We start from the raw sequence: 27,599 nt of genomic DNA, 5'->3' as shown, positions 1-27,599 counted from the left end.
CCCTCAACTCTAGAATCATTTTTATCATAATTAGACTTTGATTTAAATTACTCATTATTAGTTCAGTTCAATTGCATCTAAATTTAAAATTTATTTGTTTGCTCTGTACCCATTTTAGTTAGATTTATCAATTTTGCTTTGCTCATTTATATTTACTATTTATTCATCAATCATTAGCCCAAATAATCGCTTCATTCATAGTTTGGTACTCAAACTGCGAATCCTCATGAAAATGATACTTAACTTATCACTTTATTACTTGATACGACCTGTATACTTGTAGATTTACGCATCAAAAGATCAGTACTTGCAAATGTTTCAGGAAAAACATGGTTCAAGCTGATAAACTTGAGGCGGATGTAGAGCTCAATGCCCCTGCTGATAATTTCTACAAAATCTGTAAAGCTCTCATCATAGGTAGTCTGTACATTTTACTGTTTCGATAACTAATGTCTGTTCGGACAGTTAAAATGTCTGGAACTACACCTAGACTATAGTAAGGAGGCATAAATTGAAGAAATAAATGTTAAGAAAATATAGGAAAATGTAGAGAAAAAAATAAATTAAAGTTTAGAGAATTTATAAATTGGTACAAAAATAATAAAAATAACCCAATATGCACTACTAAGGGCATTTTGGTCATTTCACCCCCAAAGGTGAATTTTGACCTAAATGTTAAAAAAAAAAAATTAGAGAATAAAATAATTAACATTAATTAAAATTTATGAAATAGATTAGGAAAATGAGAAGAGAAAAGAAAAGAAAAGAAAAGAAAGGAAAAGAAAAGAAAAGAAAAGAAAAAGGTTAGGAAAATTCAAAAAGAAAAATTATAAATAGGCACTAAAGGACAAACTCTCACCCACTTCCATCTTCTTCCTCCATTTCTTCTCTCTCTCTCTTTCCCTCATTTCCTCCATTGTTGTCAAGCTTCCAAGCTTGATTTCCAAAGCTTCTACACACCAAAACCCATAGCCCACTTCACAAAAAATACTTCCCACACCCTAAGGAAGCTATAGACACCCATTGGAAGTAAGAAATTTGAAGTTAGGGAAGCTCTAGTAAGGTTAGTGCACTAATCCCTCTTCTTCTCTTTATTAAATATGAAAAGCATATTTAGCCAAGCATAAATATCATTAAAACAAAAGGAAAATCTAGAGGAAAGAACCCTTGAATTTTTGGCAGCCATGGAACTTGAATTTTATTGCTTTTAAGTGATGAAAAATGGTTCCATGAGAATGTGTAATGAGTTGAAATGTTTAGGTGTTTGATTGTGTAGTGTTTGTAAAAATTTAAAACTTTGAAAACTAGGGTTTGTGTAAATGCTTGAGGACTTAGTGTAAATGTTGAAATCGACCTATTGAGTTGAAATTGTTGCTTATAGAAGTGTATTACATGCAAATTGAAGTAAGGAAGTTGAAGGAATTGAAATATCGAGAGTGTTCAATTTTCTGCTGGTTTGGACTCAATGAGTCCAGTGGGTTTATTGACCCATAACTGAAAATGTGTGACTCCAATTGGCATGAGGCCAATTGGAGGTGAAGATAGACTCAAAATAGCCCATTTTTCATGTAGACACCATGCCCAAATTTTGCCAAAATCATGACCAATTCTCTGCCCAAACCTGGATGACCAAACATTGAAACCCAAAAAATGACCAAATGAATAGTCATTTGGTCATAACTCTTTCTATACTAGTCCAAATGACCTAAAATTACTTCAATGGAAAGCTTAGACATAGGGCTACACTTTTCATGAAGACTACTTGACCCAGTTTTGCCTTTAACCAATTCAAATTGTTAGCACAAGTTGGGTTACTAAAACTGCCAACCCAGAAAATGACCAAATGAAAAAATGACCAAATGAACATTACGTGTTCATTTGGTCATAACTCTCTCTATACTAGTCCAAATGACCTAAAATTACATCAATGGAAAGCTTAGACATAGGGCTACACTTTTCATGAAGACCACTTAACCCAGTTTTCCTTTTAACCAAATCAAATTGTTATCACAAGTTGAGTCACTAAAACTGCCAACCCAGAAATTGTCCAAAATACTGTTCCTTTGGTATGCTTGACCAGTTTTGGCAAAAATGCCATAACTTGGTCTCCAAAGCTGCAAATTGAGTGAAACTAGTGCCAAAAGTTTTATAAGACATAGCACAACAATTTTTATGTTTTGACCAAGCTCTAGAAACCATTGCATCCTAGGGAAAATATTAGCCAAATTTAGGAATTGAAATCTGGAAAATATTAAGTTGAACCCAGAATGCCATTTGATACCCGTGTGTTCATTTGGCCATAACTCCCACTAGGAAATTCCATTTGAGATGTGCCAGTATGATCTGGAAACATGATACTTAGGGCTACAACATTGATTTAGACACCTTTGCCAAATTCTAAGTGTAAAGACCCTAAAAAGAGGGTCAAACATACTGCCCTGAAGTTGGTTATTGCTCTTATAGGATTGAGAGTCCAGGTTAATACATTGACTATAACTCACTATATCAAACTTGGAAAATTATGAAATTGTACCTGGGAGTCCCTAAGACATAGAGGAACATATCTTGTGAAGGAACCTAAGTTTAAAAATGACAATAAAATGATCAAATGACTGGTCAAAGTTTATTGACCAAAAATTGTAAATTCTGGACAGCTTAGAGGCAAAGGGACTAGTTATAGTATTTTGACCATAACTTGAGTTTTATAACCCCAAATTCAGTGATTCAAAAACTGAAATTCAAGTTTAAACATAGAGGAGCATTTGTTATGAAGGAAGTGTGATCAAATAGACATCCTAACCTAGTCAAATTCCTAGATAAAATAACACATCAAAATGAACCTAAAGAAATGTTTATGGGAAAAAATGTTATATATGATAATTAAAATACTCATAAGGATAATTAAATATTAAAAATGATATAAATATGTAAATTGGGACTAATGTCCTATTAATATGAAATTAATGGTACTAATGAACAGTACCAGAAAATAGTAACAGTTTTGCTAAAATAATTAAAAATGTTTAATTGCCCATAGTATACCTAGACTTATTCATTTAGTTTGGATAAATTGGTATACCAAGTAGGGACTATAGATAGCAGTACTGCCTACCGAGAAAATCATGAACTGACAATATATGTCTGGTATGATTGTTCTACAGGCTATATGCCTACTTACTGGCCATTGTGCCTACTTTATTTCTGGCTTTACAAGCCTAACAGCGGGTCTCGTGCCCGACAGCTGGCCTCGTGCTTGACAGACGTATACTGGATAGACATATGGCTGTCTAACGAGTATACACCCGTGCATCCAGCTTTTATAATTTGTTATAGGTTTATTGGGCACTGATAAAAATTAATTAAGACTTAAAATACAATAAGTAATCATAAAAGATCCCGATAATGTTAATTGCTTCCAAAGAGCAATAAAAATGTAAAAGACCCAGAAATTATGATTTGCAGATATTATTTCAATTGTTAAATTATTGTTATTATAAATTATGCACCACTAAGCGTTATGCTTAGCGCGTTGGTTTTCCATCGCATAGGTACTGGAGATCAGTCCTAGCAGCTGCAGCAGTAGCACTAGTAGTGCACTGACAGAGCTCTGACCAGATCTGCCATTGTCCAGCGTCACCTCATCGGTCTTTTGTATTTTGGTAGGGCCCATGTATAGACTAATATTTTGGCTCATTATGTTTAGTCATGATGTAATTACTAGTTTATGATGTATTTCATTTTGGACTTGAAATTAAACTTGAGATTGAAATGAAAACTTGTAATTTATTATCTATGAATTTCCATATGAATGCAATAGATGATACTTCATTTGAGATCTCATAAATAGTTGTGAATGATATGATAAAAGAGAATATGATATGGAAATATGTGAGATGACTATGAATATGGTAACAGGTGATAGTGGAACCCGCTAGATGCTAATAAAACATAGGAGGATCTGTTCGGGTCTCCACAGAAATAAGATATAAAAAAAAATTATACACATAAATTACCTGATTTAAATGACATTAAATTTTACAATAGACATGGCAAGACAAGATAGGGTGCTCCGGCACCGAATGTGGCACTCATCGCTCGGCTACACTGTAGACAGGTGAGGGGTGTCACATTTAGTGGTATCAGAGCAGAGGTTTAGGCGGTCCTAGACCTAGATAGATAGAAAGAAATAGTTGCATCACATGCATGGGCCTTTAGATAGAGTCGAGGTGACACTAATGCAGATATGTTCTTTGTCTGTTTTATAGGATCGATGGCATCTGATCCTTTAGAGCACTGATGTGACTAATCCGCAAGTGTACGGGTCATCTCAAGTAATAAAGTGATGAATCAAGTATCGTTCCCACGAGGATTTGCTGTTTGATTACCAAACTATGAATGAAGTGATTATTTGGGCTAATGATTAATGAATAAATGGTAAATGTAAATGAGCAAGGTAAATTGATTAATCTAATTGAAATGGGTAAGGAGCAAACAGATAAATTCTAATTCTAGCTCGCAATTAAACTAAATTAACAATGGGTAATTTAAATGAAAGTCTAATTATGCTAAAAGTGATTCCAGAGTTGGGGGTTTATGCATAAATTAATTGGGATTTGTCTTGGGCATACCAATTTTTAGGGAAAAATAGAGTTTGAAGGAAATTGATTCTAAATTCCTTTGATACCTTTTTCAAGCAAACCAAAGTGTGTTTTAAAATAACCAAACCTACTTTCGTATGTTATTTGATTACTTTAAAACCCATTAAGTTCTGTAACCAATAATTAATTCCTCTTAAAATCCTAGTTTATTTCTAAATCTAGGTGGTTTTTAAGTTCCAATCCTTGATTATCTATCAATGACTTTCGCCTTTCGGTCCTTCAATCAAAGATTAATACAATACCCAATGGGTACCAACATTAGGCAAGTAAATCAAGCACACAAGGAAGGAATCAAAACTTATAGTTATGTAAAATAAGGAAATACCCAGTACAAATCCACAAATTAATCTAAAACATATTTTCCAACTCTGAAATCTAAAGAGTTTACTCACTCATGATGGTATTTACAAGAAATATTGATGGAAAAGTAAAGAAATATTGATGGAAAAGTAAAGAAAAACATGATAAGAGGACTGAAATAGAAAAACCCAGGTGGAAGAACCAAAGTCTCTGGTTTCTGGAGCTCCAAAACTGGTGCAGCAGCTCCTCCCCAAGAGAAAATGGCGTCTCCTCTCTCTCTTTCTTAAATTTTCTTTCCTTTTTGTCTTTTCTCCTTATTCTCTTGTGGCAAAAATAAGGAAATGATGAATTTATATCGTTCCAAAAAGCTGCCCTAAAAGTAAATAAGAGCCAAGGAGTGGATGGGAAATGAGGTGTAAAATTATCCAAGTCAGCAGCATTTTTCACGTTCTGGGCAGTCTGCTTAGGGTTCGGCTTAACCCTAAGCCGCTTTTTAGCAGATTTCAACTTCTGGTCGCACTGTCTGCTTAAGGTTAAGCAGACCTTCAGCAAATCTCGGCAGAGTTAGAGTAAAATGGACTTTTCTGCTCATGCTTGACTTGTGCTGCACCTTAAGCACTGCCGCTTTACCCTAAGCATGATCCTAAGCAAAGTCTCAAGCAAATTTCGGCTAGTTTGCTCTTTCAAGGCTTGATTTCATCTTTCGTTTCCTCCATGCTTAAAGGACTCCAAATCTCTTCAAATCACTTCTTATTGCACTCATTGATCTTTGATTTGCCACAAAATCCTATCAAAAACAACAAAATTACGAAAATCAAATATAAAGTATTTAAATTTAACAAATAAGCTAAAATAAAGCTAAAAATATAAAATATACTAAAATACAAGGGCAAAATGGATGCAAAACTACCCTAAAATGCCTATATGAAATGAGTGTAACAAGCACGGACCTCTAGGACCGATAGAGGAGGAAGTAAAGAGTCACGCACCTACTCCTAGTCTGGGGAGAAGTGGTAGTAGAGCAGAGTCATCTCGAGGTACTGTGAGTAGGGCACAGCTGGCCTTATATGAATAGATGACACAACTGTTCCGTCAGGTCGCTGGAGCCATTCCTCAGCCACAGCCACCTCTACCTCCACAGCCACAGCCATCACCACCACCACCACATGTACAGCCACCTCCACCCCCATAGCCGCAACCTATATACAGATCTCCACTAGAGAGACTGCAGAAGTATGGGGCAGTTGACTTTAGAGGTAAGAGGGATGATGATCCAGCCGCAGCAGAGTATTGGCTGGAGAGGACAGAGAGAGTATTGCAAAGCAGCACCCTGCAGAGCAGCGATTGCGCAGTGCTCACATCTGCACAGAAGATGCATATAGATGGTGGGTAACAGTATCTAGAGTAGTACAACCTGCACAGATCACCTGTGAGTTCTTTCTGGCTGAATTCAGAAAGAAATACATCAGTCATGTGTACTTGGAGGCCAGAAGGAGAGAATTCCTGGCACTGAGACAGAGGCAGCTGACAGTCTCTGAATATGAGCAGAAATTTGTGAGACTTAATGGATATGCATTGGAGCTAATGCCTACAGAGGTTGATAAGTGCAGAAGGTTTGAGGATGGACTGAATGACAACATCCGACTGATAGTTACATCTCACCACTTCACAGATTTCTCCCTATTAGTAGCATCAGCTTTGGATGTGGAGAGAGTCAGAAATGAGGAGCAGTCTAGGAGGGATAGACAGCGTAAGAGAGGTCCTGGACAGGGCCAATTTAGTGCACCAGCTACTAGTAGTAAGAAACATAAGGGTTCACAAAGCCAGACACATGGCCAGAGGGGCCAGTCTGGAGTATCTATAGCTAGTTCCTCGAGTACAGTAACAAGAGAATCAATTTCAGTGCCAAAATGTACTCACTGTGGCAGGATACACAAAGGGGAGTGTCGACTGTTGACTGGTGGATGTTTTAGTGTGGGTCTATGGATCATTTCATACGAAGTTGTCCACAGGGGAGTGCTCCCACTGCACTACCACAGATAGAGAGGACTGGCAGCACAAAGGGGTAGAAGACTTGTGAGGCCTGAGATAGCTGGTACATCACAGAGGGCTTCTGAGACTACAGAACGGCCCGAGGCTGGAGTAGCACCCCGTGTGTACGCTATGGATCGAGAGGAGCCAAATCCAGTAGACGTTATCAGAGGTACATTTCCTAATTATAATACCTTTAAGTATGTATTGATAGACCCTAATTATATTCACCCCTATATATACATTGTATCTCCTGTTAAAAAGAGGATACCAAGAGATGGGTTAGAAGATGACATGTTTGTCACCAACCCTTTGAACCATAAGGTTATGGTAGATTATCAACCGAAAAGGATCGTATCAAAGATAATAGATGGAAATGAGAAGGAGGCTGTATATGAGATAAAAGAAGATGAGTACAGAACTGGTTGAGGAAAAAAAAAAAAAAGAGTTAGTCTATTGGGATTATACCATGGTGACTATGCAATGCTCTTGATGTTTATGCTCTAAGTTGCAGATTACAGTACCGACTTGGGACTATTGTGTAGAGCTACGTATTTCCAATAGTAAATCGAGATAAGGATAAGATTATAGAACTAGGATTAATAAGACAAACTAAAGAAAAAGTAAAGTATTATAACACAAAAAGGCGAAAAGACAAGGAGATAGCGGTCCCTCGATTATTTACACTGTGTAAATTTTGAGGACGAAATTTTATTTAGAGGGGAAGTATTGTAACGCCCTCACCATAGGTAGTCTGTACATTTTACTGTTCCGACGACTAATGTCTATTCGGACAGTTAAAATGTCTGGAACTACACCTAGACTATAGTGAAGAAGCATAAATTGAAGAAATAAATGTTAAGAAAATATAGGAAAATGTAGAGAAAAAAATAAATTAAAGTTTAGAGAATTTATAAATTGGTACAAAAATAATAAAAATAACCCAATATGCACTACTAAGGGCATTTTGGTCATTTCACCCCCAAAGGTGAATTTTGACCTAAATGTTTAGAAAAAAATTTAGAGAATAAAATAATTAACATTAATTAAAATTTATGAAATAGATTAGGAAAATGAGAAGAGAAAAGAAAAGAAAAGAAAAGAAAGGAAAAGAAAAGAAAAGAAAAGAAAAGAAAAAGCTTAGGAAAATAAAAAAAAATTATAAATAGGTACTAGAGGACAAACTCCCACCCACTTCCATCTTCTTCCTCCATTTCTTCTCTCTCTCTCTCCCTCATTTCCTCCATTGTTGTCAAGCTTCCAAGCTTAATTTCCCAAGCTTCTACACACTAAAACCCATAGCCCACTTCACAAAAAATACTCCCCACACCCTAAGGAAGCTATAGACACCCATTGGAAGTAAGAAATTTGAAGTTAGGGAAGCTCAAGTAAAGTTAGTGCACTAATCCCTCTTCTTCTCTTTATTAAATATGAAAAGCATGTTTAGCCAAGCATAAATATTATTAAAACAAAAAGAAAATCTAGAGGAAAGAACCCTTGAATTTTTTGCAGCCATGGAACTTGAAGTTTATTGCTATTAAGTGATGAAAAATGATTCCATGAGAATGTGTAATGAGTTGAAATGTTTGGGTGTTTGATTGTGTAGTGTTTGTGAAAATTTAAAACTTTGAAAACTAGGGTTTGTGTAAATACTTGAGGACTTGGTGTAAATGTTGAAATTGACCTATTGAGTTTAAATTGTTACTTGTAGAAGTGTATTACATGCAAATTGAAGTAAGAAAGTTGAAGGAATTGAGATATTGAGAGTGTTCAATTTTCTGCAGGTTTAGACTCAATGAGTCCAGTGGGTTTATTGACCCATAACTGAAAATGTGTGACTCCAATTGGATGTGAAAATAGACTCAAAATAGCCCATTTTTCATGTAGACACCATGCCCAAATTTTGCCAAAATCATGACCAATTCTCTGCCCAAACCAGGATGACCAAACATTGAAACTCAGAAAATGACCAAATGAACAGTTATTTGGTCATAACTCTCTCTATACTAGTCCAAATGACCTAAAATTACGTCAATGGAAAGCTTAGACATAGGGTTACACTTTTCATGAAGACCACTTGACCCAGTTTTGCCTTTAACCAATTCAAATTGTTAGCACAATTTGGGTCACTAAAACTGCCAACCCAGAAAATGACCAAATGAATAGTACGTGTTCATTTGGTCATAACTCTATCTATACTAGTCCAAATGACCTAAAATTATATCAATGGAAAGCTTAGACATAGGGCTATACTTTTCATGAAGACCACTTGACCCAGTTTTCCTTTTAACCAAATCAAATTGCTATCACAAGTTGAGTCACTAAAACTGCCAACCCAGAAATTGTCCAAAATACTGTTCCTTTGGTATGCTTGACCAGTTTTGGCAAAAATGCCATAACTTGGTCTCCAAAGCTGCAAATTGAGTGAAACTAGTGCCAAAAGTTTTATAAAACATAGCACAATAATTTTTATGTTTTGACCAAGCTCTAGAAACCATTGCATCCTAGGGAAAATATTAGCCAAATTTAGGAATTGAAATCTGGAAAATGTTAAGTTGAACCCAAAATGCCATTTGATACCCGTGTGTTCATTTGGCCATAACTCCTACTAGGAAATTGCATTTGAGATGTGCCAATATGATATGGAAATATGATACTTAGGGCTACAACATTGATTTAGACACATTTGCCAAATTCTAAGTGTAAAGACCCTAAAAAGAGGGTCAAACATACTGCCTTGAAGTTGGTTATTGCTCTTATAGGACTGAGAGTCCAAGTTAATACATTGACTATAACTCACTATACCAAACTTGGAAAATTATGAAATTGTACCTGGGAGTCCCTAAGACATAGAAGAATATATCTTGTGAAGGAACCTAAGTTTAAAAATGACAATAAAATGATCAAATGACTGGTCAAAGTTTATTGACCAGAAATTATAAATTCTAGACAGCTTAGAGGCAAAGGGACCAGTTATAGTATTTTGACCATAACTTGAGTTTTATAACCCCAAATTCAGTGATTCAAAAACTAAAATTCAAGTTTAAACATAGAGGAGCATTTGTTATGAAGAAAGTGTGATCAAATAGACATCCTAACCTAGTCAAATTTCTAGATAAAAATAACACATCAAAATGAACCTAAAAAAAGGTTCATGGGAAAAAAATGCTATATATGATAATTAAAATACTCATAAGAATAATTAAATATTAAAAATGATATGAATATGTAAATTGGGACTAATATCCTATTAATATGAAATTAATGGTACCAATGAACAGTACCAGAAAATAGTAACAGTTTTGCTAAAATAATTAAAAATGTTTAATTGCCTATAGTAGACCTAGATTTATTCATTTAGTTTGGATAAATTGGTATATCAAGTAGGGACTACAGATAGCAGTACTGCCTACCGAGAAAATCATGAACTGATAATATATGTCTGGTATGATTGTTCTACAGGCTATATGTCTACTTACTGGCCATTGTGCCTACTTTATTTCTGGCTTTACAAGCCTGACAGTGGGTTTCATGCCCGACAGCTAGCCTCGTGCCTGACAGACATATACTGGATAGACATATGGCTGTCTAACGAGTATACACCCGTGCATCCAGCTTTTATAATTTGTTATAGGTTTCTTGGGCACTGATAAAAATTAATTAAGACTTAAAATACAATAAGTAATCATAAAAGATCCCGATAATGTTAATTGCTTTCAAAGAGTAATAAAAATGTAAAAAACCCAGAAATTATGATTTGCATGTATTATTTCAATTGTTAAATTATTGTTAGTATAAATTATGCACCACTAAGCGTTATGCTTAGCGTGTTGGTTTTCCATCGCGTAGGTACTGGAGATCAGTCCCAGTAGCCGCAGCAGTAACACTATTAGTGTATTGACAGAGCTCTGACCAGATCTGCCATTGTCCAGAGTCACCTCACTGGTCTTTTATATTTTGGTAGAGCCTATGTATAGACTAATATTTTAGTTCATTATGTTTAGTCATGATGTAATTACTAGTTTATGATGTATTTCATTTTGGACTTGAAATTAAACTTGAGATTGAAATAAAAACTTGTAATTTATTATCTATGAATTTCCATATGAATGCAATAGATGATACTTCATTTTGAGATCTCATAAATAGTTATGAATGATATGATAAAAGAGAATATGATATGGAAATATGTGAGATGACTATGAATATGTTAACAGGTGATAGTGGAACCCGCTAGATGCTAATAAAATAGAGGAGGATCTGTCCGGGTCTCCACAGAAGTAAGATATAAAAAAAAAATTCTACACATAAATTACCTGATTTAAATGACATTAAAATTTACAATAGACATGACAAGACAAGATAGGGTGCTCCGGCACCGAATGTGGCACTTATCGCTCGGCTACACTGTAAACGGGTGAGGGGCGTCACAAAATCTTCTACAGCCAAGCACACCATGTTCCCAATGCCTCTGATAGTATTCACTCAGTTGAGGATCATGAAGGTGATTGGGAGACTCCAGTCTCTACCAAGCTTTGGAAATATACCCTAGGTAATATCAATTCTTGTCTGTCAAGATTTTCCTTAATTTTTCAGTGATAAATATGGTTTTTAGTAACATGATTAATTAATTAGTTCTTCTATTGAACCACACTGAAGGGAATCCTGAATTTTTCAAGGAGAAGGTGGATGTAGATATTATTTGGATTTCAAACTTTAACGTTTTTATTGATTAAGTTCTTATTTTTATTTTTTTAACATTTAGTCTTTTTTCAAACAAAATTAAGTGAGTATCCTACACCACTCACTAAATGCGTGTAGTTGAACAAAAAAGAACAAAAGTTTTTTATTATTAAAGAAAACACAAAATTTCAGAAAATAATTAGGAAAGTAAAAAGCTCCACCTTCCTCCAAAGTCTAAATTATGCACCTTGATGATCTCACTCCCAATCCCACGGCTTGGCCCTCAAACAGTAAGGTTCTCATTAGCTGTTGGAAAGAAAATTTTCTCTAAATTTTCTCAGTTGTTAGGAGTGCGTCTCTTTTGTCTATTAGCAGCATGCAGCTTTTCTCTATCTCTTTCGGACAGGGGAAGTTCCTTCTCTCTAATTGGCTATTGGTTTAATCCTCTCCTTACCGAGGCAGGGATTGTACATAATTTTATGTTTCTATTTTGGTTCACAAGTCTATGGGTTGGCAGGGAGAAGATTTCACGTGTGACTTGTTCTGGTTCTCTTTGTGCTAATGTGCTTTGGCTGGTCTGTTTTAGTCTTGCAGCTTACAAATTTGGTGATGCATGATGTGAGGAGAAGCTGTGGTGATAGCTCCTGAGGTGCAGACTAAAGGGCTGGCCTAGAAGGCGCGAGTGGAACGCCAAACATCATTGCCGTTTGTCCAATGGTCTTACTGGATTTATTGCTTCCAATGGAGGCTCTGATATTTTGACCCTTGTTGGACTGCCTGGAGGCTCTTGGGTTGCATCTGGAAAAAGAAGATCCTTCAAGCATGGTCAGAAACAAATACCTTGCATGGTTGTCATGTTGCTAAGATGAGACTTCTTCGGTTCTGCTATGAGTATTTAAGTTTGTGCTGACAGCTGAAAGATTGGCTTGGTGATGGTGGCAACGCTGAGGGATTTCTACGCAAGGATTATCAGTTCATAATTTATTTGGGTCAAACAATACGCAATGATGCCCTAGGATTTCCTAATTGGGCTTTTGCCACTTTTATGGGTTTTAAGCACTAAGGTTGGCTGTTGTTAGGCTTTTTTTGGTCTTGTACTCAGTATTCTAAATCAATGAAATTTGCATTTGCCTATTAAAAAAAAAAAAAAAAATTCTCATCCACTTATCACCTAATTTTCTTTAGTTAATTATAGAATATGTACTCCATGAATAAAAAAAAAGTAATGTATCAAATACTTATATAAAAATAAATAAATTTTAAATTTTAAAATATAAAAAATTATATTTTTATAAATAAAAATACTCATATGCATCTAATAATTTTTATTTTTTTTTTTAATTTAATCTCGTAATCTCATAATTAAAACACTTTAATATTATTACTAGGTGAAAACTGATCACTGACAATTGCGGATCTGTAAGTTGAGTAGAGGGGGCATGGCCTCAACACATTTTTCTTTTTCAATTTTTATATAAAAAGGTTTTAGTATATATAAAGGTTAAAAAAAAAAATAATAATCCTAAACCTAAAATAGCAGTAAGTCGTAAATTTGGCCTTTCCATTAATAACCTTTGTCATAATCTAAAATTTTTATGGATTTCTTTTATATATATATATATATATATATATATAAATATATATATATATATATATATATAAAACAAGTAATTTTGAAAAGAAAACCTTATTAATCTATCAATTTAATAAATTAACAGATAAAAATTTTTAAAAATCTTTAAATTCTTCTTTTAAAAAATTATGAATTCTTTTAAATATAAATTTGTAATTTCAAAAAAAATTTATAAATCTCCTTCCAAATATAGTGTTAATTTCATCCGCAGTAGATTCAGAGCAGGGACAAATGTCTTGTTGTTACGGATTAGATTTTTCTTTTTTTTTTTTTAGAATACATAATCGGATATATTTGATCGATTGTTGAACTTTCACCAAATTGAATATGCATGAATATATTGTCATAAAAAAATTATAGAAATCTCTTTTCTTATTCATTAAAAATTAAAATAGTTAATAGATAAAAATAACATCAAAATCGGATGAATAAAACGACATATTATTCAATCTAAATTAATAATCACTAATAGTAATAATTAGGAGAGTGCAATATATATATATCATATTTGATTTCGTCAATGACTTTGATTGAAGGCCTTCTTGTGATAATGTGGGTCAATTCTCGAATTTGATAGATGACATATAATTATGACTCAAAATCCTAATGGGATTTGGAGAGAGATCTTTTATTAATTTGAGTGGGGATAAAGATGGAGGAATATTTCTTATAATGAATAGAACTCTTCTTATTTTAGTGTTATTCCTAAATTGAATAGGATTCATAATCAGATAAAGATTGAGAAAATTAACACTATAAATAGGAGAATAGTGAAAAAGGTTATTTGGCTTTTATCCATTGAAAAGAGTGACTTTCAGCCCATGGAGTGAGGTTGTTACTCATTGTAGAGATGAGCTTTGCCAACTGTTGAGGATTTGGTTCTGCCCATTGATGAGGGGCACTTGCCCATTGCAGTGGAGAGAGACTTTGCTCATTGCAGTGGAGAGAGGCTTTGGCCTAAGGTATAATAAGGACATAAAATTCAAGAGGAAAGAATTATTATCCATTGGTGAGAGGGCACTTGCCCATATAGTTGAAGGCACCTTTATGGTGTAGTATTGTAATAGTAAATATATTGGGTTATGTCTAGAGGAGACTTAGAGGGATTAACTAATATATTTACTATGAGCAGTTTGATATTATATGGGTTCTCTTGAGTGTAATTGGATTCATAGCTTTGAACTTGTAATGATGATTTATTTATTTATTAATAGCGGAAGATGGCATCCCTGTAGAAGATGCCCTCTGTTGAGATGGTAAACCATGTAAATATTGGTGTTTTGTATATTTATTTTATTTCTTTGCAGTTTACACACTTCCGTGGTGCACAACATACTTATTAATTAAGGCTAGCTTCTTATTTAAAGATCAGTACTTGCAAATGTTTCAGGAAAAACATGGCTCAAGCTCATAACTTGAGGCGGATGTAGAGCTCAACTGCCCTGCTGATAATTTCTACAAAATCTTCTACAGCCAAGCACACCATGTTCCCAATGCCTCTGATAGTATTCACGCAGTTGAGGTTCATGAAGGTGATTGGGAGACTCCGGGCTCTGCCAAGCTTTGGAAATATACCCTAGGTAACATCAATTCTTGTCTCTCAAGATTTTCCTTAATTTTTCAGTGACAAATATGGTTTTTGGTAACATGATTAATTAATTAGTTCTTCTATTGAACCACACAGAAGGGAATCCTGAATATTTCAAGGAGAAGGCGGATGTAGATGAGGCGAATAAGACGATAACTTTTACAGCAGTTGAAGGACATGTTCTGGAACAATACAAGAGCTACAAGGCTATTCTCCGGGTTATTCCAACTGGTGATGGAGGGTTGGTGAAAATATGTGTTGAATATGAGAAATTAAAGGCTGATGATCCACCTCCAAGTAAGTACCTGGACATTTTGGTTAGCGTTGTCAAGGATGTTGATGCTCACCTTGTCAAGGCCTGATGTCCTATTGCTTATTATTAAATAGTACTGCCTGTCAAATAATAAACCTTGTGGCTTGTTAGTTTATAGTGATGCTTCTGCTGCAGCTGGTTGTATCCTATGCTTGGTTGGATATTGTTTGTACGGTTTAATAAAATTTGTTACTATATATTTATTTGATGGTCCTGCGAACAGAGCTAATAATGAATTAATATGTATCTTAATTACTACTATAAAAGTGTTTTAAAATTTTTTTTCTTTAAAAAAAATTGAAAATTCACTGATAAATATCATAATATAAATACAGTAAAATATTCTCATTAAAAAAAACATATAAACATAGATAATTGAACATTTTTATTCATGAATGATTTAATAAAAGGAGAATAATTTTTTAATATTAATGGGTATTTTTTCAATTTTAGACGAGAAAAGAAGCCTTTTTAACATCGCCCTTACAGGAAATTACTATGGTAGTTTAAACTATCAAATTTTAATAAAGGACTATGGTAGTTTAAACTATTAAATTTTAATAAAGGAACATATCATACTACCATATATACTTGATTGTTAAAAGATCATTACTTATGCTTAAAGATCCAAAAGCTCCAACTAAAAGAAGTGAAAAACTCACAATGTATTTTGAACTATAAAAAAGTACATCAAATATTACAAGAAATAAAAACAAAATAAAACCCCACTAAGGGGAGACAGGACCCAATAATAAGGGAGTAGGACCCTGATATTAAGAAGAAAACTTTTCGTAACGGATATAGATTTAAGGAAATAGACCTATATCTACTTCAAATATATACAAATTTGAGAGCTTATTAAAAAAATTAAAAAAATAATAAAATACAAACAAAAATTAATTTCAGACAATCATCGGTAAGTTTCTCACTTATAGTCCCTTAAAGAGAATGAGAAAAAAATAATAATAATAAAGAGAAAAATAAAAAAGGAAGAAATTTTAGTGAGAAGTGGAGTCCCTCTCTCTCTCTAGAAACTGATGTTTGGTTTCAATTAAAGAATTTGAAGATGTTAATAATCGAGAAGTACTGAAATATTAAGTCCGTCTTGGTCACTCGTTAAACAGATTAATCTATTTCTTTTTAGGCCATTATGCTTTGTTTAAAGAAAGAATTTCATTCGAAGTTGAATTTAAAAATAAAAAAACATAAAAATAAATGCGGAGGATGGGAATTTGGAAGTAAAATTTCTTTTATTCGAATATAGAAAGAGTTCGAGAGGGAAGCATGGAGAGAGGATTAACGAAATTGAAAAAGATAAAACATATTATTTGGATTTCAAACTTTTAACGTTTTTATTGATTAAGTTCTTATTTTTATTTTTTTTAACATTTAGCCTTTTTTCAAACAAAATTAAGTGAGTATCCTACACCACTCACTAAATGCGTGTAGTTGAACAAAAAAGAGCACAAATTTTTTTTTTTTATTAAAGAAAACACAAAATTTCAGAAAATAATTAGGAAAGTGAAAAGCTCCACTTTCCTCCAAAGTCTAAATTATGCACCTTGATGACCTCACTCCCAATCCCACGGCTTGGCCCTCAAACAGTAACTTTCTCATTAGCTGTTGGAAAGAAAATTTTCTCTAAATTTTCTCAGTTGTTAGGAGTGGGGTTTTTTTACCAGATAAGTGCAATGAAAATAAAAATATATTAAAAAAGGGTAGTTTAAAGTTAATTATGTTGATGTGAAAGGAAAGAGGGCATGACCCTAATTATAATAGCATTTTAAACTCTGAACGCTATTATAAATAGCGTTTAAATTTTAAAAATAATAATAATTTAAATTTTAAAAATAATAATAAAAAAAGCTGATGCTGCTTATAGTAGCTTTCAGTTTTTTTTTTTTTAATTTTTTTTAATATTTTATTTTATATTTTAAATAAAATATAAATATTATTTTAATAAATAATATTATAATAATTAATATTATATATTATAATATTTTTATTATAAAAAATTATTTTTTAATTTAAAATCAAATTAAATTTTAATTAAATAAAAAATTAAAATATAAAATATTATTATAATAAAATAATTAAAAAAATTAAATGAAAAGTTGGATAGCGTCTAACTTTTTATTTAATTTTTTAATTATTTTGTTTTTATATTTTAAATAAAATATAAATATTATTTTAATAATTAATATTATAATAATTAATATTGTATATTATAATTTTTTATTATAAAAATTATTTTTTAATTTAAAATTAAATTAAATTTTAATTAAATAAAACTAATAAAAAATAATAAAAATTTTTTTATTTAATTAAATTATAGAATAGGCACTTATCACCTAATTTTCTTTGGTAAATTATAGAATAGGCACTCCGTGAATAAAAAAAAGTAGTGTATTAAATATTCATATAAGAATAATTAAATTTTAAATTTTAAAATATAAAAACTATGTTTTTATGAATAAAAATTTTCATGTTCGACTAATAATTTCTATTTTCTTTAGAAAAGTTAATCTCGTAATCTCATAATTAAAATACTTTAATATTATTAGTAGGTAAAAACTGATCACTGACAATTGCGGATCTGTAAGTTGAGTAGAGGGGGCATGGCCTCAACACATTTTTTCTTTTTTAATTTTTATAAATAAAGGTTTTAGTATATATAAAGGTAAAAATAAATAAATCCTAAACCTAAAATAACAGTAAGTCGTAAATTTAGCCTTTCCATTAATAACCTTATTAATCTATCAATTTAATAAATTAAAAGATAAAAATTTTTAAAAATCTTTAAATTCTTCTTTTAAAAAATTATGAATTCTTTTAAATATAAATTTGTAATTTTAAAAAACTTGAATATTTTATAAATCTCCTTGCAAATATAGTGTTAATTTCATTCTCAGCAGATTCAGAGCAGGGACAAATGTATTGTTGTGACGGATTAGATTTTTCTTTTTTTTTTTTTTAGAATATATAATCGGATATATTTGATTGATTGTTGAACTTTCACCAAATTGAATATGCATGAATATATTGTCGCAAAAAATTATAGAAATCTCTTTTCTTATTTATTAATAAATTAAAATAGTTACAAGATAAAAACCACATCAAAATCAGATGAATAAATCGGCGTATTGTTCAATCAAATTAATAATCCTTAATAGTAATAATTAGGAGAATATCATATTTGATTTCGTCAATGACTTTGATTGAAGGCCTTCTCGTGATAATGTGGGTCACTTCTCACATTTTATAGATGATACATAATTTTCTTTAAAAAAATGTTATTATGATGTGAACATGGATTATTTATTCAGAGAAACCCTAATTACCTACTCAGATTTGCTAAATCTTATGAATGACTCTCAGGTAATTAAAAAAAATGCAGGTGGGGTATATTTATTCTATACCTATTGTTGATAAAAATTAAATAAATAAATATGTATTTTATTGTTTTTAAATAATCAGTAAATCACATGTTATTGCTCTTTAAATGAGAACCCAAATCTAATTATGCGTCAGCGAATCTTGAGGAACCTGTATTTTTTTTTTAAAATTTACATGTCATGCATCTGCAGTGCAAGATCGTTATAAGAAATTGGTGGACACTGTTAAAGTCTCAAATTTAAATATCAATTGGAGTAATTATATAAAAAAATAACTAGTAAATGCTTATGAAGATTTTTTTTTCAACAATAATGGAAATCTTGTTCCAAAACCAATAAAAATCTTATGAAACAATAACAATACTTAGTCATACTATTTTTCTATAATTATGGAGTATTAAATAAAAATTTTTGGTGAAACAATTGTTCATAAACCTTATTAAATGGTGAAATTGAGAAATGTTATAGGTAAACCATGATTAATTCATCATGAATTATAGATATAAACCTTTACGTAAATCACACCTTTTATTTCTCTAGTTTAAACTTTAAAGCCATCTTTATATATCCAAACTTTTCATCAGAAACTTCAAGGCCTATTTTGCTAAAGCATTATAATCCAAATGATGCTAAAATCCATTAATAGTATATCTATTATTTCAAGCCCCATGCCCACTAAAAAAAAAATTATAATTTTCCATGCCAAAGGCTCTCTTATAAAGAAAAATCATTAGTATAATGAAATAAATTTTTAATATATACAAATTATTCGATTTAAAAAATTAAAGGTGCATTGCAATTTTTTGCTATATAAGGTTGAAGAGAGGAGCATTCTGTTCCAACCCACATTTGCCAAGTAAATTACAGGTCATTAGTTGGGCTTTTCACTAAAATGGCTCTAACGGGTAAGCTAGAGACTGAAGTAGAGGTCAAAGTAGCCGCCGATAAGGCCTATGGCATCTTTAGGAGCCAAACGCACCAACTTCCCAACATCGCCTCTGACATGATACACAAAACTGAGATTCATGAAGGTGATTGGGAGACTCCTGGCTCCATCAAGTCCTGGAATTATACCATAGGTAATTAAGATCTTTTTTTTTTCCTTAATTTCTTGCTTTGGAGTTTGGAAGAACATCTAAAGATCACCTCTTTTCTTTCCTTTTTCTTTTCTAACTGGCATTTCATGTATATGTAGAGGGTAATGTTCTGAGTCTGAAGGAGACGATAGAGAAAATAGACGAGGAAAACAAGTCTATCACCTATAAAGTTGTGGATGGAGATGTATTGAAGCTTTACAAGAGCATGAAAGTCACCATTCAGGTAACTGCTAAGAATGATGGAAGCAGCTTGATGAAAGTTATCATAGATTATGAGAAGCTAAAGGAGGATTCTCCTGATCCACATCCTTACTTGGAATTTGCTGCCAAGGTCTTTAAGCATATCGAGACTCATCTTCTCAAGGCCTAGCACAAAATTAATTAATTAATTAATTAATCAATGTGCTTGCATGGATATATGTAGTAATTGTAGTTGAGTTGATAATAGCCTACTTGTATGTACTTGAATAAGGAAAGCATCCCTGCCAGGCTATTATAATGTCACTTGATCTATGTGCAGTAATGATAATCATTATATTATGTTTGTTTAATATATATATATGTCCCAAATATGTAATCAAATTATCTTACTTCCAAAAACCCTCTCAAACATAGTGTTAATTGCTTCTACCCTCTCTCCTCCCTCTTTTATTATTAACAAATAAGGCGAAAAAACAATAGATAGTTTTAATACTTCGTCTTTACTGGGCTTATTAGCGGAGCACTCCAAACTACATGGCCAGCACTCTGGTTCGTGCGAAACCTCGACTTTTAATTTAAACATTTCAGTTTAATTTTGATTTGATTTAACTTTAATAATCAATTTTAATGCTTGACATTTTAAAATTTTTTTTGAATAAAAAAGTTTGAATCTGAAAATAGATAACATCAATTTTGATCGATTCGAGTTTTACTGATTTCAGTTCAAAATAGACTATTACTATGATTAAACTATTGAGGGACATGGATCGGTTTCCACCATGTTTCAGATTAGATCGGAAGGTTCCAGTCCATGGAAGGGAGGGCACTGAATCAGTCTGCAAAGGTCTGATTTTAGTTTTGATTTTAAATTCAGTTTAATTTTAGTTTGATTGATACGTATCAGTTTGAGCCTGTTAATCATTGATGGATTTAGATTTCAATTCTAAATTCTAACAAACTAATTCCAGTCATTTATAGGATCAATCAAAATTGTAGCCATATACAAGAGTGTTGGTTTAATTTATAAAAAATCAACTTATGAGCAGCTAGTATTATAAGTTAATTTAAGTTTATAAATATATAAAATTTTAAACGGTTATATGTTTAATTAAAATTCTTATAATTTATTGATAAATAGTTGATATGTTTAGTAAAAAATAATTTATAAATATATTTATTAATTATTAAATAATTAAAGATGATATTAAATAAAATATGTAGTAAAATATTTGGGTAAATTATTTTAAATATAAGCATTAAAATAAAAAATTAGTCTCTCATAATTTTTTTTAATTTATAAATCTAAAAAATATTATAAATAAATATATAAATTTATTTTTAAAACGCATAAGTTGATTTGACCAATTTAAGAAAAACATTTTCTTACTCTAAACATCGCAAAAGTTGTGAATATATATACATAAGATATAGCAAATCACAATATAGATAGGGTTGGTCTTGCGATGGCAAAAGAATTTTGTGATTGACACTTTAGACTCTATTATTTCACAGAAAAAAAAATTGATTACAAAAACATTTTTGAAAAAATAAATTATTTTCTATTGTTTAGTATGATATTAAAAATTAGTTAAAAATAATTAAATTTATGTCCAAAACTAAGTGAAAATAGGAAAAATAAATAAAGACATTGGTCAATAGTTTCAGTGATCCAAAAGCCTAAATGAGCTTAAAAAAACACCAATGATAATTAAGTAAGCATTAAGATGGATGATTTCCCAATTTTCAAATAAGAAATATTTTTTCAAATATAAGGGTATTTTCCCATGATCAGGAAAATAATTTATCTATTGTATTTTTATTTTTTTAATAATAAATAATATAAAAAAATATTTTATAAAAAAAAATTTCATTCAAAATAAATTAATTGGGATGTGTGATGATTTAAAAATTACATTAAATACTAATAAAATTTTATAAAATATTTTATTAATATCATGAGTAATTTTATAATTATTATATCGTTTCTGTATTAGTTAGTTCTTTTTATTAATTTTAATAAGTTTTAATAAATTTATTTAGTTTTTTTTTTTACTTTTTACTTTATTTTTCATAGCATTTTACTTTTGTTAATATATATATATATATATATATATATATATATATATATATATATATATATATATACATTATCTTGCTGTAGCCATGTTTTTCATCTTCATGTTAATATGCCATGGTTTATTTCTTTTTGTCTGTACATGATTACAATCTCACTTTTGATTTCTTGATTGTTAGGCTAATTTGGAAGCAGCAGCACGTGGACATGGGACTTACTTGTGTTGGCATGCAGACAGGAGGCATGAAGCAATTAGTGAGAAGGAAAAAAAAAATAATAATAAAGGGATCAAGGGAGAACCTCACGCGCGGGACGTGAGAATGAAGCTAGGCGTATGGCCTGGTCGTGCGCCCTTGAAGTGATGGCCCTCTTGCCCTTTTCAGCTCAATTAGGCACTATTTAAACATATTTTGTACGTGATATAAGGACTTTTGGGCTGCTGTGATTCTCATGGAATCCAATTGAAGTTGGGAGACAAGCTAAGGAGGGTTTTGAAGACGTGAAAGATTAGAAGAGAGGAATAACTTGCTTGACAATTCTTTCATAACTTTTATTGTGTCCCAGTTTATTTTTAATTTAATTTCTAGAACTCATTGTTAGGATGATTTTGGATATTATTTCAATTAAACTTAACTATGTTTAAAGAAATAAATTTCTACCTAGGGTATTTGACACATTAATCTGGTACCTTACTCTTAAAACACTTGCTCTTGGTGCTTTGTTGAAAGGGCTAGGGAGGGTTTTGAAGACATGAAAGATTTGAAGAGAGGAATAACTTGCTTGACAATTCTTTCATAATTTTTATTGTTTCCCTGTTTATTTTTAATTTAATTTCTAGAACTCATTGTTAGGATAATTTTGGATATTATTTCAATTAAACTTAATTATGTTTGAAGAAATAAATTTCTACTTAGGGTATTTGACACATTAATCTGGTACCTTACTCTTAAAACACTTGCTCTTGATGCTCTGTTGAAAGGGCTAAGGAGAGTTTTGAAGACGTGAAAGATTTGAAAAGATGAATAACTTGCTTGACAATTCTTTCAAAATTTTTATTGTTTCTCTGTTTATTTTTAATTTAATTTCTAAAACACATTATTATGATGATTTTGGATATTATTTCAATTAAACTAAATTATGTTTGAAGAACTAAATTTCTATTTAGGGTATTTGTGTAACGCCCTCACAGTAGGTAGTCCGTATATTCTACTGTTCCAGCGACTAATGTCTGTTCGGACAGTCAGAATATCTAAAACTACACTTAAACTATAGTGAAGAGACCTAAATTAATGAAATAAATATAAAAAAAAATTTAATAAATATAGAAAATAATTTTGGGACCCAATTTTAAGGTTTATTTAGGTAAAAATGACATTAAAGATGTTAAAGAAAAGTTAGAGAAAATAAAATAAAATTTAGAGAATTTATTAATTGATACAAAAATAATAAAAATAACCCAATACGCACCCCGAAGGGTATTTTTGTCATTTTACACCTAGAGGTAAATTTTAACCTAAATATCAAATTAAAAATTGAGAGAATAAAATAATTAACATAAATTAAAAAAAATTTTAGATTAATTTATAGATTTGGATTGGTTATTTTCATATTTTATATAAACATGAGTTTTGATTCTTTCCTTGTGTGCTTAATTTACTTGTCTAATGTTGGTACTCATTGGATATTATGTTAATCTTTGATTGAATGACCGAAAGGTGAAGATCATTGATAGATAATCAAGGATTAGAACTTAAAATCACATAGATTTAGAAATAAACTAGGGTTGTAAGAGGAATTATTGACTGGTTACAAAACTTAAATTAATCAAATATCGTACGAAAGCATGTTTGATTTTCTTAAAATACACTTTGATTTGCTTGAAAAAGATATCAAAGGAATTTAGAATCAATCACCTTCAAACTCTATTTTTCCTTAAAATTGGAATAAATAAGATAAATTCCAATTAATTTATGCATGAACCCCCAACTCTATAATTATTTTTATCATACTTTGATTTAAATTACTCATTATTAGTTCAGTTCAATTGCATCTAGATTTAGAATTTATTTATTTACTCTTTATCCATTTTAGTTAGATTTATCAATTTTGCTTTGCCCATTTACATTTACCATTTATTCATCAATCATTAGTCCAAATAATCGATTCATTCATAGTTTGGTACTCAAACAGCAAATCCTCGTAGAAACGATACTTAACTTATCACTTGATTACTTCATACTGATGTGTCCTAACCGCAAGTGCACGGATCGTTCAAGTAGTATAGAAAAAGATATCGTTCCCACGAGGAGTTGTGTTAATGATTGAATTTTTGATATAAAATAAAATATGTTAAAAATTGTATTTTAATCAAATTAATAAAAGAAATTTAGGAATTTGAAACATAAGGTATGAAAATGCAAAACTAAATTTAAACAATGACTAATTTAATAATTCGCAAAATAAAAAAATTGATAATAATGAAAATTAATAAAATGAGATTAAACTAAACACTCAAAAGTAAAATTCCAAGCAATAATTGATGAAAGACGATTCTGGAGTTAAGGGTTCATATTTAAGTCATTTTGAGATTTTTCCTAGCTAGCCCAATCCATGAAATTTATGGGTTTAAAGGAGATTAATTCTAAAATCCTTTGAAAACTCTTTCGAGTGAGACAAAGCGTGCCTTAATTAACTTAATCCTACTTTCGTGGAGTTAAAATTAACCAAGACCCATTAGGTTCTTTAATCAATCTATTAAAACCCTCTTAACCCTTAGTCTATTTCTAGATCTAAGTTAATTAAGTCCAATTTCTTGATTAACTATCACTTGGTTTTCTCCTTTCGGTGCTTCAACCAAGGATTAAGAACATAACTTAATGGGGCCCTTCATTAAGCATGTGAATAAGCACACAAGAAATGGATTAAACCTCATAAATTCATTAAATTGGGACTAACCCAGTTCAAATCCACAAAAATAACTAAATATTACATCCCTTACTCCAGAATCAAAGTAAAACTACTCATTACCCATAATGTTTACAAGATATTCTTAGTTTGTATGGAAATAAAGCTTTAATCTAAGCTAGAAAATAAGAAACTAAACACTAGAAATGTAGGAAAAATGTAAGAAAAGAAAGAAATCTCCAAATCTGGTTGGAAATGGTGTGGAAAATGATTGTGTCTCTTCAGCTGCTCCTCTTTCTCCTCTTCCTTTCCTTTTTCTGCTCCTTTTTAGTCTTTCCCTTTCTAAAATGGGAAATGGGACTATTTATAGCATTTTCTGACATGGAGCCCTAAAATAGTGTGTTTGAGGAGGGATTTTCTGAGGGAATCTTCTGCTAGCTCATTAATGAACTCTTTATGGGACTGCATAAGTGGACTGTATAAGTCATGCAGTCCCTTATGCAGTTTTCGGCTGGTTTCTGGTTCACTTATGCGAAACTGCATGACTTGGTGCATAGGTTATGCACAATTCCGTGAAAGTGCATAAGGGAGGCGTGAATGTGCATAAGCTATGCAGTCTCCTTATGCACATTTCCGCAGGTATTGGAACAATGATTTTTCTCCTTATGCAGATCTGCATAGCTTATGCGGCAAGTTATGCACAATTTGGTCAATGCATATTTCAGCTTGAAAACTTGTTTTTGACATCTTTGGCTGTAGAAGTCACTCCTCAATGGCAAAAATTCTCTTCAGTCCTTTTAAAACACCATTTTTCCTACAAAACAAAGTAAAAATTACAAATTAATGCAAAATTGACAACTATGAAAAACTAACTAAATAACTAATGAAATTGGCTAAAAATGACTAATAATAAAATAAAATGGCTATGAAATTAGACTTAAATGACTATGCAAAATGTATGCATCAAATACCCCCAAACTCAAGCATTTGCTTGTCCTCAAGCAAACTTAAAATTGCAATGCAAATTTTTTTTAGGGGTGCCTTATCCAAAGAGCTATGAAAATCAACTATTAAAGTAACTTAACACACCTTTAGCCACACCAACAATCCATATACCCATCCTTCAAAATGCAAAGAATCTAATGCTTATCCAAGCTTTCACCGCTTAGCCATCAAGTCAATTATCATTCAAAATCCCCAAACCAACCAATCAAAAGAGAAAGTTATGCTCAAAAGGAATTCTAGGACAATCAATAGGCAAAGTGTCTCTATATAGAATGATGGAATTAAATGAATGAATAGATAATTTTTCAATCCCATAGGCAAATTTCCTATTCCTATCTCCACTAATGTAGCAAGTACTATCAAGAGATCAAAGGTCTTTTTAGGGATGTAATGGGGCCATGGGGTTCAAAAATGAGGCTAAGAAGAAAAATGGGTAAAAAGGATTCAAAGCATGAGAATATTTTCAATTTTGACAACATAAGGTACACTTCTTATTTTATTATATTTTTTTCTTTTTCTCTTTTTTTATATATGGAGGAGAGAAATACACAATGAGAATTGTCAAGTGCTAGCATAGTTTACAAAACACATAAAAATGGAGGGACATTTTGATTCTTTAAACTTGTATTTTGCATTTTCTTTTGATGATTGTCCCTAAAATTTGCCACCCCCAAACTCATTTCTTTTAATACTTTGGGTGGATTTCTTTCATTTTGAATGACAATGGTGAAGAGCACATATACTAGCACTTTTACAAGGTGACAAGCATTTCTTCTCCCTTTTATTGCATTTTTTTCTTTTCTCTTTTTTTTTTTTGAATATATACCTAATGTTATAAATAATTATTCTCATGAAAAGGGTTGGAGTGTTTGGTTCATTGGCTAGGTAGTAATAAGGGTTTCAAGAAAAATTAGGGACAAAAAGGCTCAAAAGGGTTTGCAAGGGTCAATTTTAATTAGGAAAAGGGCCAAAGGTTTAAAATGAGAAGGTTTAAATCAAAGAATGCCTAATCATCTCTCTTTTCAAGTACAAGCTGGTATTTCGCCTTGAAAGGTTTAGAAAATTTGTTCTAGGATTGGTGAGACATCATTTGACTACCTTATATCCAATAACTCCCTCTAAACACTTCCATCTCCAAATGACTAGTTGGGTGGCTTTTTGGCTAAGAAGATATAGGCAAGGGATAGACACTTCAAAACCTTGCATCTCTTAGGAAACTTTCAATCCACAAACCCAACTAAAGGTAAGTCAAATCACTCTCATAGGCAACTTTTCAATACTCAAGGGATTTGGCAAAAGATTTTAATGATGCATGATTCCTAAAAATGAGTAATGCATTAACTAAATGAAGGAAGTCTAATTGTGTGCAATGTGTACAATTCTAAGTGGTGTATAATGTGTGTGTAAATGTGTAATGTATATGTATGTATGGATGTATATGTAAAATATTTACAATATATGTAAATGGAATGGGATGAGATGCTTCTATACTCAAAATGTGAAAAATGTATGAAAAATGTAACATGTAGCAAAAATCAAAATGTGCACCCCCCAAACTCAAAATTAGACATTGTCCTCAATGTCTCAAGCAGTGCATTATCAAAACTCAAAGCAAATAATAATTACCAGGAATTGTGAAATTTAAGAGCAAAAAGAAAGAGTTACCTGGTATAGAGCAGATGAGAATTCAAGAGATAATGGGGATGCATAAGAAGCT

At 31.5% G+C, this 27,599-nt stretch overlaps 2 protein-coding genes and 1 long non-coding RNA gene across 3 annotated transcripts; all 3 read left to right on the top strand.

The window, feature by feature from the left end:
- Positions 1-300: 300 nt before the first annotated feature.
- Positions 301-15,414, top strand: LOC110636899 (MLP-like protein 329). The gene is made up of 3 exons (XM_021786782.2): positions 301-399; positions 14,772-14,885; positions 14,990-15,414. The coding sequence occupies exons 1-3, from the start codon at positions 330-332 to the stop codon at positions 15,253-15,255; spliced, it is 450 nt and encodes a 149-aa protein (XP_021642474.2). The 5' UTR covers positions 301-329; the 3' UTR covers positions 15,256-15,414.
- On the top strand, positions 11,637-12,835 carry LOC131173905 (uncharacterized). Its single transcript, XR_009144211.1, has 2 exons — positions 11,637-11,962; positions 12,259-12,835. It is a non-coding gene; the product is annotated as an uncharacterized LOC131173905 (long non-coding RNA).
- A 3,995-nt stretch (positions 15,415-19,409) lies between the features above and the next one.
- Positions 19,410-20,253, top strand: LOC110636903 (MLP-like protein 28). The gene is made up of 2 exons (XM_021786793.2): positions 19,410-19,680; positions 19,797-20,253. The coding sequence occupies exons 1-2, from the start codon at positions 19,494-19,496 to the stop codon at positions 20,066-20,068; spliced, it is 459 nt and encodes a 152-aa protein (XP_021642485.2). The 5' UTR covers positions 19,410-19,493; the 3' UTR covers positions 20,069-20,253.
- The last annotated feature ends 7,346 nt before the right edge of the window (positions 20,254-27,599 follow it).

Source organism: Hevea brasiliensis, chromosome 15, assembly GCF_030052815.1.
Source record: "Hevea brasiliensis isolate MT/VB/25A 57/8 chromosome 15, ASM3005281v1, whole genome shotgun sequence".
Taxonomy (NCBI): Eukaryota; Viridiplantae; Streptophyta; class Magnoliopsida; order Malpighiales; family Euphorbiaceae; genus Hevea; species Hevea brasiliensis.
This window is presented reverse-complemented; position numbering and strand designations above follow the sequence as displayed.